Raw genomic sequence first — 13,496 nt, forward strand, 5'->3', positions numbered from 1 at the left:
TGTTTTTTTTCTTCCTAAACTGATATTAAAATAATAATTATAATAATAATAATAATATACTTCAAACCAACTTAATATAGTCTACATTTTTCATTGACAAATAAGCCAAATAGGCGGCTATTTATTCAATTATTCCTCTCTTTTTTTGTTCACCACACAACAAAACATTTAAACACACACGATGCCAAAAAAAAACATTGAATCACACTCTAAAAATTCAAACACATCAACTGATCGACATATATGTTTTTCCCACGCAGCACAAGCCGTAGGTTTAAGCTGTGCAATCGTAACAGGTACAAACTTTTCTTATGCTAGTAGAGTTACATTCGCCACGGAAAAATCTTTCACCCTTGGTGCAAGCATGTTTGCAAAGAATTCGTCTCGCTTTGTTTTCCCACGCATTGAGCATTTCTTTTTCGGTCAAATTCACAAGAGATCAAACTTGAATTTTAAGTGAAAATTAAAATTTTAAGTTGAAAAATTATATCTTACGGTCTAAAAAAGACACATTAAACCACATAACTTGAAATTCTTGAAGTTATTTAACACTTTTAAAAATTAAAAACATACTTTGAACATATTTAACACTTTTGAAAATCTAACATAGAAGACTTCTTAAAAAGTTTTCTTAGATTAGCTAGAAACATTAGTAAACATAAATATTTAAAATCTCATAATTATCGCCAAATAAGTTATGATATTCATCCAGAAACTCCAATATTGACTAATACACCTGAATTAATAAGAAAATATTAAAATGTTATTTTAATTGTAGAGAAAATGAAATTTTATTAAACATGGATGTGGTCAGTTTTGCAATTGCAAATTTACGAAAGAAGTCTTAGACCACTCATGTGGTGTTTTGTTGGCCCGGCCACCAAGGCGAGAGGAAGACTATTGCACCTGACTGCAACCTTTTTTTTCAGTTAAGTTGTAAAAATAGATCCATTGTAAAAAAATAATCTAATTAAGAGCAAAATTAGATATTAAAGCAATATTTTTTATGGTTTGTTTACTGCTTTTGTGAATAAATAATTTACAATTTTTGAAATTTGTATTTTATACTCATAGAAACCTTTTATTTAAAGAAATTTTCCTTTTATCATAAACGATTCTTCTAAACCTAAAAAAATACAGTATCGCAATTTTTCTTTATTCCAATGCATTTGTCTGATGTCAATTTTGATAAAGAGTGTATTCGTCTAATGATATTTACTGTTTACTAGTGAAACGAGATTTAAATCACATATAATATCAACACACAATTATAAGATTGTAAATGATGGAAAGACAAGGATTATAAGCAAATCAACTTGTAATCCACATTTTAATTGTAAAAGATGAATAGACATATGTAATATTAATTTGTCTTATGGTTTGTTTACTGATCTTGTGAATAAATAATTTTCCAAACCACACAACAAAATAAAGGTAATAATATCCTTTAAAACAAAGGTAATATAATTTTTCAAACCAAATAAGCAAAACGAACGGCTATATAACCGATTATTCCAAACCTCACAACAAAACATTAAAACACACACACACACACATAGAGAAATTCAAACACAGATCAATATAAGTTCAACAACTGATCGAGCAGATTTTTTCTCCAAGCAGCACAAACCGTAGGGTTAACTAGGTGGGCAATGGTAACAATTACAAATTGTTCTTGCGTCCTGAGTTTCACATTCGCCGCGGAAATATTCTTCAGTAATGCAAGCATTGTTGCAAACAGTGCTTCCAATCTGTAGACTGCAGATCCCTGGGGGTGATGTGAAGCTTCGTTCTCCCATACATTGAGCTTCTCCTTTCGGTATCCCTGATTAATAATGCACATATATGTATATATAAATACATTTTTAATTACATCATGTATTGATAAAAGAATTTGATAAAAACATATTTTACAAAGTTTAGAAAATTAAATTATTTTGTTTGGTTCATATATTATAGTTTACATTACCTGTAGAAATCAATAGAAAAATCATCAAAAGAGTAACGATGCACAAACTCTTCGCCATTTTGTCTCTTTCTCTTTTCTTACTTCTGCTACTTTGAAGTTGACTTGTTTTATTCTTGTCTGCACAAATTTACATGTGAATACTAGGTTCTATTTATACTGAAAATCCTTTGAATTTTTATTAGGTTTGAGGGATAATGATAACGATGAATAGTATTAAATGCTGGCCACTAACTAAAACGTGCACACATTTAAGCCTTCAAGGTGTGTACAACCTTTAGCTGTTAAGCAGTTCCTATTTAAATATCATTTGATTGTCAACTTTGTTTTCGCGTGTCTTTGTTTTCTTAATATGTGTTGTGTATTTAGGAGTATATATTTATTTAGACCGCCAAAGTGTATACATAATTAATTAATGTTGATGTTGATAAACAACGGCCTGCACACAACTTATTAAAAATCCATTTTCTTTAAGCTGTCAAGTGAAACATGCAACCTAATATATTTTCATTAATATTGGTACAAATCTAGCAAAACTATATCATCTTCACAAACATAAACGTTTGTGCAAAAGGTACTTCATGAATAATTAAGAATACAGAAACCCTAAAAGCGATGTAAGTCTAGCTTGACTAAGATTCATTAGACTCGTCTTGTTTTGCTAAGGAAAATATCTCAGTTGCACCTTTGTTGACATAATATATTTGACATAAAGAAAACATGTATTTTTTTAACTTTAGAAAACATGTATTTGGTCGATCATACAGTAACAAGCACCTTCATGAACCAGTGATCTTCCATATATTTAGGGGAGGTGCAAATAAATGATTTCTCAAAATTTTCTACAACCAGACAAATTCCATGCCACAAATTCGAAATAAAAATAAATAACTTGGTGAAAAGTCTTGTGTAAATATACATATTTCGAATTAAGGACATAGTCCTCTTAGTATGGTGGTAAGCAATCCTGCATTGGTGGAGCTTTGTTGGAGTTCTTTTCCCTAGAGTTATAGCAGATATGTGAGGTTGCATAGCTGAGGTAGAGATATTCACATTACACATCACACAAGAATGAAGATGCATTTGTTTCACCTTTATATCTATACATTATTGACATCTCAGGTTCTTTTTCCTTGGTTGAAAACGTTAATACGAACTAGTACCATTAACGCGTTAAGAAGTGATCACCTACGCACTTAAGATATTGAAAAAAACCTACGTGTTGAGGTTTGAACATGATTATGGTACTTGGCGCAGTTTCTCGACTGATAAGAAAAGTTGCAAACCAAGTTGCTTGGTCTAGTGGTATAGGAGTTCCAGCTGGAGTGTCTGTCCCTGGGTTCGAGCCTTGGTCACTGCGGAATTTACATGTGGGCTGCAGCACCCGAGACCGAAGATCGTTACATGGTGAGCCACATGGCGACGCCCTGGCAGCGTCCATGCTCACTTCGATCTCTAGTCTGGACCACCTCGGTAGGGCCAGCATACTCGGGTTATCAAAAAAAAAAAAAAAGTTGCAAAGAAAAATAAAAATCATCCCATTGCATTTTTATGTAACAGATATTTTAAATTCGTGGTTGTTATTAATTACAAAACTTATTTCCACATTCACATGGCCAATTAGCATGTGAAAAAAAAAAGGATTTTATAAATAAACGAAACTACAGGAAACATATGAAACAAACATAAAATACAGGGAATCAGGAGAAGTATAAACAAAAATTTGGGGAGTTTATGTAATAAATAAAACTAAAAGACACATATGTAAATAAACAAAACTTCAGTGAATATATGTAAAAAAAAAAAAAACACTCTTTAGTTTCGCTTCTTTTGCGCCTCCATAGAACTTTTCTCACTGCGATTCCTCTCCGCGTCTCGAGCCTCCGGAACAGGTGAAAAAATTTCGTATTTTTCAGTCTTCTTTTCTCTAAAGGGACTTCGAGTATTCGATTTATCCAGATGATTAGCTCTTCTTCGTTAGTCAAATAGGGTTTTCTTTATCGAGGAGTTAAAGAGTTGTTTAGGGTTTTGAAGTTACCGTCTTTGCAGATGGCGAGCAGTATAATCATGTTCGAGGATATCTTCGTGGTCGATAAGCTAGACCCTGATGGCAAAAAGTTCGATAAAGGTACATACTTCTTTCTCTTTTTTTTTTAACTTCAGTCACTAGAAGCTTAAGTCGATGTTAGTTACTTCATGTCTGTTTAGTTTCTGCTATTGAATTCATAGCTTCTTCTGTTTGCTTTAGAGTCTTGGATAAGTTAAAAATTGTAGTTACTGTGAAAAAAAAAAAACTGAACTTTAGAAGCTTTTTTTGTCTCCAATCTGTAAGTTTGGTTCTGTCTTAATATTGAGAGGCTTTCTCATAGGAAACGGTACAGTGGTTGATTGTGTGTGTCTCTCTGTGTTTGTGGTTGCTCTCCCATCTCTAAGTTTTTGTTCCGTCTTTGAATTGAGAGGCTTGCTCATAGGAAACCTACAATGATTGATTGTGTCTGTGTGTGTGTTATGTGGTTTCAGTTACGCGTATTGAAGCAACTAGCCACAACTTGGACATGTTTATGCATTTGGATGTTAACACAGAGGTTTATCCGATGGCTGTTGGTGATAAGTTCACACTTGCTATGGCTCCTACTCTTAATCTCGATGGAACCCCTGATACCGGTTATTTTACCCCGGTAATAAAAGTCTTCTGCTTTTTATACACTTTATATGTTGTGTGTAAATAACAGACTCTTGTTTGTTTGAATCTTGAAGATATAATCTTCTTCATATCGATGTATTACAGGGAGCAAAGAAAACACTTGCTGATAAGTACGAATACGTTATGCACGGGAAGCTTTACAAGATCACTGAGCGTGACGGCCAAACTCCAAAAGCGTAAGAATCCTACAAACTCATAAACTTTCAAAATCAATGTTTGCGCAAAGAGATCCAATCAGGTTGAAACTCTTTTGGTTTATAGTAGGCAATTCCAGTTCAAGTTTCAGCTTGATAGCTATATCTTTCCTGGTTTCTTATTCCCATTATGTTTTGTTTTTCCAGAGAGATGTATGTTTCTTTCGGTGGCCTCCTAATGTTGCTTCGTGGAGATCCAGCTCACATTTCTCACTTTGAACTCGACCAGAGGCTCTTCCTTCTCATGAGGAAGCTCTGAGATTCCCATTTTTGGCTTAGACCAAGATTTATCTTATGTTCAACTTTGCTTTTGATGTTATGCTCACGAAGCAGCTCTTGTCCCTACTGTTTTAACATCCTCCTGGCACAAGTTAACTATTGCAATTGAAATATTTTCGTAACTAAGCTTTAAAAAAGTTTCTTGCTTGATTCCAATAACTCTCTGGAGAAAACAGACACAAGCAATGTTGTGTTTTGCTCCTTTTCTGACATATACTTGTGAACATCAAAGAACATGAATCCAACACAACTCAAAATTGTTCGGTCATGCCTGATCAAACCAAGTGGAAACAGGAATGTTTCTTTGTGATCTAGTGAACTTCTTGGGGTTGCTACTCGTGCTTATATCCTGACGCTTTGATACTTCTCCAAGTAAGAAAGGCTCGGGAGAAGTATTGTCGCTGTTTATCTCCATAAGCACGGTTCATGAAGTACTCAGGTCCTGATTTTGCAGGGGTTGGTATAGCGAGTTGGTTTGATCCGTCTCTCATCGGTCTTCTCCTCATTATCATAGGCCCCAGCATTTTACCATAACCCAAAAATCTGAAACGGAACCAGCCCAAAAATATCTGATCCGGAATCGAACCGAAAATTTACAATTACCTAGTTGCATCCCCTGTTCGAAAACGCGTCCTAGGCGGCCGTATACTCGCCGGAAACGCGTGAAACGGTGACACACCGTGGCGTTTTGCTCTAATTCGGTTGTCCATCGAAAAAAAATAGAAAATCCCTTTGTTTTGTAGATTTGTTGTTCGAAATCACATGTTAGGCTGTAGATCTGGTCAATTTGTGTTACAATCCACAATATTAACAAGAAATAGCTATAAATCGAAAGGAAAAAAATGAAAACGGCAGCAAAAAATCGCAGAGCTCTTAGGTTGAAGATGGGGTCATTTTAGTCTTTTCCCATTCATTTAACCTAGCACTGAAAAAAAAACAAAAAAAGGCCCAATAGCTGTTCGAACCCGGGTTAATTGGGACTTACAAAACTGGTCTAACCACTAGACCATGAATCAACTTCGGGTTTTATAGACATGTTTTATATTTAACTCTCATGTTTATATAAATGCCCTAAAACTAATCCCCGATTAATCCTCGATTAATCTCCGATTTTTTCATAAATCGCTAGGCCCAACCCGAGCGCACGCGTAGCGCCTAGCGAATTTCTGAACAGGGGTTGCATCTAAAAAATTCCTCTATCTGAAAAAGCCGGAACCAAAAAGAACCGATCCGAACAAAACATTAAAACAAACATATAGTTAAATTTTCAGGTTAACAAAACTAGTTAAAGATTAAGTTTTACCATTATTTAATTATTCAGAAATACTATAGTACTAGGTAATAACCCGCGCATTGCGCGGAATGTGATTATTAGTTTCGTTATTTTTTTAATAAGGAGACATTAAGTTGTTTAATCTGGATATCGGTTCGGTTTTAAGTTGTTTTTTGGTTTTTAATCTCCTAAAATATAACTATCATTTTAAATCAATATTTATTTGGTTTGTTTGGTTAAAATGTTTGATGTTTTTGTTTTTTTTCCTGTGATAATCAAAAATTACTATTATTTGTTTGTTTTCATGTTATGAATCTTAGATAGTCGTGATGTCGAACCAATGGTTTCATATTATAATTTCTAAACGGATAATAGTTTAAAAAAAAGAAAAAAAATATTAAGACAAATCATTTTACTACAATTTGGTCGATAGTGAAAGAAGCATTAAAAATGAATATTTTAACTTCCAAAAAAATAGATATTTCAGTTGTGGTAAATACTTAGTTATAAGGTGTCCACGTCAATGTGCACATGTATGTAAAAGTATATAAAGATGATTGATGAATATATAAAGATACTGTTAATTAATATTTTGACATTTTTTTCAAAATAATACATGAAAAATAAAATTCTTAAAATGAAATTTTTTAAAAACAAAAATATTGTAAAATTTATATAAACTATAATATTTAACTTATATATAATTCTTTAAATATATGTATATATATATATACATATAACGGATCAAATTGGATATTTGTTCCTATAAATATTGATATTTGTGATTTGTTTTTTTTACGGATATTGCATTTTAGTATTTGATTTGCTTTGTAGAGTAATGGATATCCTGATTTTCGGTTCAAATCAAAACGGAAAACGAATCGAATCAAAATTTATGAATAATTTGTCGAGCTCTATTCGTAAACAGTAAAAAATAACGTAAAGAAGAACCATGCATGTGAGTTTTATATTAAAAAAAGGTAAAGTACATAGTGTGAATATATTTATGTAGATTTTGGCTAAGAAGCTCTCTACATGTGACATGTGTCTATTTTAGTGTGAACGTATTTATTAGAGCATCTCCAAAAAAAAACTCTATTATAAAATTTTCACTAAAATGGACACACGTCACATGTAGCTTAATCAAGTGTTTTTCTCCGAAAGCAAAAACAAGTTTGTATAATGAAAACACAAACGTTTGTTGCAAAAGGTATTTTATGAATAAACCGAGTTTGATTAAGCTATTATCTTTGCTTTTGATGTTATATGCTTTACGGAGCAGCTCTTGTTGCACCAAATCATGTTGTCCGTACTGTTTTTAACATCCTCTTGCACAATTTAACTATTGCAATTGAAATATGCTCTAAGCTTCAAAATATTACTTTGCTTGAGACCAACAGCTCTCTGGAGAAAACAGACACAAGCAATGTTACCTTTTACTCCTTTTCTGACATACGTAAGAGCATCAAACAAAATGAATCCAACAAAACTCAAAATTGTCCGGTCAGGCTCTTGATCAAATCAAAGGATCAAGCAGAGGAATGTTTCTTCTTGGAGTTGTTACTCGTGCTTGTACCCGGATGCCTTGCCACTTCTCCCTACTAAGAATGGCTCCGGCTTAGTATTGTCGCTGTTTATCTCAAGACCACGGTAAGCACGGTTGAGGAAATACTCAGGTCCTGATTTTGCAGCGGTTTGTTTCGCCAGTTGGTTATGATCTTTGCCTCTCAATTGCAATGCTTTCTCTGCAGCTTGTACCAACGCCATTGTCTCTTCCTCACCATTCTCAGCTTCATCTGCAGCAAAGTAACCAACTATTTTGTCAAACTTGTGGGAGATCAAAAATGACGTTTTAGCTGATTGGGAAAATGTATGATACCTACCGTTTGTATTGTGATCTTCTACGTAACCACCCTGAAAGAAAGAGAAGCGTGGCTCCTCCTCTGACCCGTTCTCTGCTTCTGATTCTGGTTTCGAAGAGTTGATAATCACATCTTGGAAATGCATTAGGTATGCACCTGTCCATTCACTCCCTCTGCAAGAACACAGAAACCCAAAAGACATTGATTAAGGAACATCAAAAGCTAAAAGAGCTTCAATAGTTTTCTCTCTGTACCTGCTAAAAGCAAGATTGGCTTCAAATGGAGTGATGACAGGTGCCATGAACTCTTTGCTATCTAGAAGAGCCGTTTGGGCGCATGAGATGTAAATGAAAACATCGCACTAGGAAAAAAAAAAAAAACAGAACACGTTAAGACAATTAATCATCTGACCGATGTTTCAAGAAATAGTTAGGTGCTAGTTAGGCGCTTTATATAGGATTACTGATTAGGCGTGTGCCGAGCGCTAAGCCGATGTTTTTAAAAAAAAAAAATCCTTTTCGTTTAGGTCCGATTTACCTAATCTAGACCGATTTTTAGAGCACAGCATTTGATATATCTCACTTTGGTTGTTAAAAGTTGAGTGACAAGACACTAGTTAACTTACCTCCGGGAAGTTTGCAAGTTTGGCAGGGTTAGGCCGTCCCATGGCAAGAATGTAAGATTTTTTTCCAGCAGCAGATATGAGTGCTTGCATATGGTGAATCATGTGAAGGTAACCAGCTGCATTTCAATGCATTACACATCGATTAACTCATCAATCACACATGTAGAAATTGAGTTGTTAAAGAACTTACCAACACCAAGAGTCCCCACCAAGATGCCTATAATATTCGCATCCTTAGCTTTCTCCACCAAGTAATATCTGCAAACACATCACTTTCAATGAGTAGGGATGTAATAGAGATGTCTAAAAAAGTGAGTATACCGTCTTTTAAGTATCCTTCTCTGTTGAGTAAACTCTGTAACCAAAGAATCTTCTTCAGCATCATATCTGACTAATACCAGTTTACAAAACAAACTCAGAGCAGGCAGCAGAAAGTAGACCAAGAGGATAAAGCCATTTATATATACCTACGTCACAGCCATTGAAGGTGAGTACTACATTAGCAAAAGCTGAATTGTCAGAACCGATCCAGAAAAGCAAATAGTCCTCGATTTTGCTTCCTTCTGGTAAGTCCCAAGTCAACCCTCCTAATCTATAGCTTCTAGATGAGGACAAGCTATCTTCGCCAGATGGTACTGGATGCTCCATGGATTCTCTAGGATCCTTGGATGGACTAATGAATGAACACAAGACATCGGCTACATAGAATTTCAACTGAGACTTGGGCTTCGATAATCTTAACTCTTCTTGAATAGAAGGAATCACATGAGCGTATTCTAGTCCATAAAGAATCTGAAAAACCAATGAGAGAGTAAGAACACAGAACCCTTTCATCACTGTATCATCATAAACATAAACTAAGTTCCCATACCATAACAGGCTTATCGCTCTTAGACATGTAATCAAGCAAATGCTTAACGCAGCTCGAGACATTTATGGATGCTTTACCAAAAACAAAGAATGCTGGAAGAACCGATGTCCTGCAAGAACAGTGTTTGTTTTATTACAGCAATGAGACAAATCAAGAAGAGTTTTGTTATATTATGTGACTCACGGGCTAAGACATGTTTGTCCGTAGTGGACAACACATTGAGAATCAATATGCAAAGCTCCAACTTCATCAACGCAGCAGCTACCGTAAGTCGTGTCCGCCATAACAAAGAACCTAACTTCTCTGTCATTTTCAGAATTCATCTCCTTAAGTTTGCTCTTAAGAGCACGCACGACCTTAGTTGATTCCTTCAACAATTCATCTGGGAACTATCACAGAAGCGAAAGAGTTGAGCTTTATCAATACCCAATACACTAAAGTGGATAAAAGCGAATTCAAATTCAGAAGAGTTTTTGGTTACCTGTAAAGCTATTCTGGTGAAACTTTTGCTGATTATGAACTCTACCGTCCGGTTAATTTCGTACCTTGATTCAAACTCCATCTCCATTTGATTAATCTCAGAAAGTTGAGTAGCTTAAAATCGGGGGGAGATGAACAAAAGCTCAGGCGAGCGGCGGCTGAAGACGACTAATGATAATTGTTGAAACGGCGCCGGTTTAGGTTAAGCCATTTATAGGCGTTTGATATGTACAGAACTCTTTACAGGTAAATTACCGGTTTAGTCTGGTTGGATTTAAGAATTATGAAGCGTACATGCAAGGCTTGGTCTGGTTGGATTTGTTTTCAATTTTTGGTTTATTCATTTATTTTTTTTTGTTCTTTTACTAAAATTTTTAAATTGAAGGATAGAGAAAGGATTGAAACTTCAAAAATGTGGTTATATTAAATTTTCATATAAAAAGTCAAGTCTCAACTATACTCTAGCTACAAATATTATATTTACCCAGAAAATTATATTTTAATTTCTGATTTTTTATAGATATAAATATCAAATTTACGTTATTATACATGAAATCAGTTATAATTATAATTTTTGGTTTGAAATTAAATAAAATATCAAACTAGATATAATTTTAAAATGATACTAATTTTATAATATAAAAAAAAAACGAACAAAATCTCAATTAAACACCTCTACCGGCAACAACTGGGTTTGACATCTATTAAACCGGGTATAAGTACATTGATCGGTTCAGAAGAAAACGACATCGTTTTGTCAGCCGCCTTCACGCAATTTCTACACCTCTCTTGAGCTCCGCGATTTCTCCGGTTGTCCCTTTTTTTTCTTTCTTTGGTAACACAGACAAGAAAGCTTCATCTCCAAGGATCCAATTAGGGTTTCGTCAAAGGTATTTCATCCTCCGAACTGCATCTTCCTTAAAGTTCCAACCTTTAGATCTCTAGCAACCTTCTAAGTTCTATTCGCGTTCTTCTTGGATTGGCTTTACCTTTGGGTTCTTATTGGATTTTGTCTTTTGAAGATCCTAAAGTTGGTGTCTTGAGAGAGAAGCCAACGGAGATAAAGAAGAAGATGATATCCACGCAGGCAAACCTATTCAAACCGTCCTTGTTCTGTGCAAGGACGTCACAAACGAAACGTGTCTTTAAGATACCGTCTTTGAGGACGAGTTTACGCTTTGATTATCAGCCACGCCGCAACTTAACTCTTCGGGCTTCTGCATCATCGACGTCTACTCAGTTTTCTCCTCTGCTGAGCCATCGTTGTCGTTGGGATCAGAGGAAAGGTCCTGCTGTTTGCGTGCTTGGTGGGAAGGATAAACCTGATGATAGTAATGGGGTTAGTGTTTTTTTTTCTTATTAATCATTGAGATTATTAGTCTTTACATGTTTCAAGTTTATCTCATAGAATTAATTGGGCTGTATTTTCTGATGATAAGTAGTATTTATATGGTGCTTTTGTACTTGTGTGGTTTCTTGGTTGAATGGACAAGTCTGATAGTATTGATGAGAACAGATGCTTTTTTCTTCGTTCTATGGATGTTCTTGCTTATTAGATCATTGAGATGCTGTGATTAGTAGTCTTTACATTCATATTTGATGTTTTGGTGTGTGTGTGCGCGTGTGAAAAAATTGGTCCTTGAATTGGGCTGTGTGTTTCTGATGATAAGTAGTGTTTGTATGATGCTGTTGTGCTGTGTGATTTCTTGGTTGAAGGGATTAATCTGATACTAGTGACGAGATCAGATGCTTTCTTTTCATGCTATGGATTATTGTTGCTTGTTAGACCATATGACAAACAGTGCACAAAATTGATCTTTTATGAGTGTGTGCGTGTAAGATGATGTTTTTTTTGCTGTTTGCTTACTTGGTGGGAAGGATAAATCTGATTGTAGTGACGAGATCAGAGGCTTTTCTTTATTCTATGGATGATGTGTTTGTTAAAGCACAGAACTAAGCTATGTTTCGTGCTTCTGATATTAACGTGCTCAGTGATGATGTTTTTATCATCAGATATCTTCACAATGGAAAGAAATTGAGAAAGCTATGGGGAAGAAATCAGTTGAAGATATGTTGCGTGAGCAGATTCGAAAGAAAGAGTATTACGACAGTGGCAACACTCCACCACGAGGAGGAGGAGGAGGGTCAGGCGGTGGAAACGGAGGATCTCAAGGCTCATCAGGAGAAGGCGGTGGTCTTCCTGGTTTAGCACATGAAACACTGCAAGTGGTTTTAGCAACCATAGGCTTCATCTTTCTGGTAAATGACAAACATCTCCAGTTAATCTTTGTCTTATATTATCTTCTTAACCTTTTATCAATTGTTTCTTCTTGTTCTTTTTAGTACATCTACCTCATCAACGGGGAGGAGTTGTTCCGTCTTGCGAGAGATTACTTTAGGTATCTTACTGGACGACCCAAGAGTGGTAGGCTGACCAGAGTTATGGACAGTTGGGGTAGATTATTGGAGCGTATGTCGCCGAGGCATAAAGTGTATGACGAGTACTTACTGGAGAAACCGATCATCAAGACGCCTAGCTGGTATGAGAGCCCTGAGAAATACACACGTGTCGTGAAGTCTTACGCTGATGCAAATGAAGATGATGAATAGCTTCTTTTTTTTCTTTTGCCGAGTTAAGTAGTTTCACTTATTAGACCATGAACCGGTTTGTTTTAGTTTCGTCATTGTTATCTAACAATCAGATTGGTAGTAAAATTACAAAACCTCAGTAAAAATTTAATTCAAGTAGGATTTTTAAAATCATTTAAGTTTAATGTTATTGAATTTGCAATTTAAAAATATATTTTAAAATTTATTGCTATTAGAAAAAATTTAATAGTACAATTTTGAGAGATTTATATGATTTGATTGTCTTTTGATGGAGTTTATAAGTTAAATTGTCAAAATTCAAATTTAATGGTGTTAGACCATCTTCGATGACTTACTCTATATTTTACTCTATAATAGAGTTTGAATTTAGTCCAATAGTACTCTATTTTTGAGTAGAAAATAGAGTGACAAAAAAAATAAGTTATTTTATATTTGGAGTAAACCTATTTTTCGTTATATTATAGAGTAAGAGATATAATAACATTGAAATATTTTTACTCTAAAGATGATTTTAGAGCGAAAAATAGACCGGAGTTGGAGATACCCTTAAACAGATTTTAGAGTGTTTTAATCAAATCACAATAGTTTTCATAATTTACTGACACTCGTGTCAAAGTTAAATTATTTCAAAT

At 34.7% G+C, this 13,496-nt stretch overlaps 3 protein-coding genes and 1 long non-coding RNA gene across 4 annotated transcripts; 2 read left to right on the plus strand and 2 right to left on the minus strand.

Annotated features, from left to right (window-relative positions):
- Positions 1-1,454: 1,454 nt before the first annotated feature.
- On the minus strand, positions 1,455-2,085 carry LOC111208695. The gene is made up of 2 exons (XR_002660613.1): positions 1,970-2,085; positions 1,455-1,825 (listed from the first exon to the last, which is right to left on the minus strand). It is a non-coding gene; the product is annotated as an uncharacterized LOC111208695 (long non-coding RNA).
- Positions 2,086-3,718: 1,633 nt separating this feature from the next.
- LOC111208524 (DNA-directed RNA polymerases II, IV and V subunit 8B) lies at positions 3,719-5,265 on the plus strand. The gene is made up of 5 exons (XM_022707598.2): positions 3,719-3,858; positions 4,016-4,094; positions 4,487-4,644; positions 4,755-4,846; positions 5,012-5,265. The coding sequence occupies exons 2-5, from the start codon at positions 4,016-4,018 to the stop codon at positions 5,121-5,123; spliced, it is 441 nt and encodes a 146-aa protein (XP_022563319.1). The 5' UTR covers positions 3,719-3,858; the 3' UTR covers positions 5,124-5,265.
- A 2,480-nt stretch (positions 5,266-7,745) lies between these two features.
- Positions 7,746-10,436, minus strand: LOC111209164 (2-(3-amino-3-carboxypropyl)histidine synthase subunit 2). The gene is made up of 10 exons (XM_022709002.2): positions 10,256-10,436; positions 9,958-10,163; positions 9,775-9,883; positions 9,371-9,695; positions 9,225-9,294; positions 9,094-9,161; positions 8,904-9,019; positions 8,533-8,639; positions 8,300-8,451; positions 7,746-8,212 (listed from the first exon to the last, which is right to left on the minus strand). The coding sequence occupies exons 1-10, from the start codon at positions 10,340-10,342 to the stop codon at positions 7,977-7,979; spliced, it is 1,476 nt and encodes a 491-aa protein (XP_022564723.1). The 5' UTR covers positions 10,343-10,436; the 3' UTR covers positions 7,746-7,976.
- A 578-nt stretch (positions 10,437-11,014) lies between these two features.
- Positions 11,015-13,017, plus strand: LOC106429521. The gene is made up of 4 exons (XM_022707568.2): positions 11,015-11,144; positions 11,277-11,593; positions 12,268-12,513; positions 12,598-13,017. The coding sequence occupies exons 2-4, from the start codon at positions 11,327-11,329 to the stop codon at positions 12,862-12,864; spliced, it is 780 nt and encodes a 259-aa protein (XP_022563289.1). The 5' UTR covers positions 11,015-11,144; positions 11,277-11,326; the 3' UTR covers positions 12,865-13,017.
- The last annotated feature ends 479 nt before the right edge of the window (positions 13,018-13,496 follow it).

The sequence above is a fragment of the Brassica napus genome, chromosome C8 (assembly GCF_020379485.1).
Source record: "Brassica napus cultivar Da-Ae chromosome C8, Da-Ae, whole genome shotgun sequence".
Taxonomy (NCBI): Eukaryota; Viridiplantae; Streptophyta; class Magnoliopsida; order Brassicales; family Brassicaceae; genus Brassica; species Brassica napus.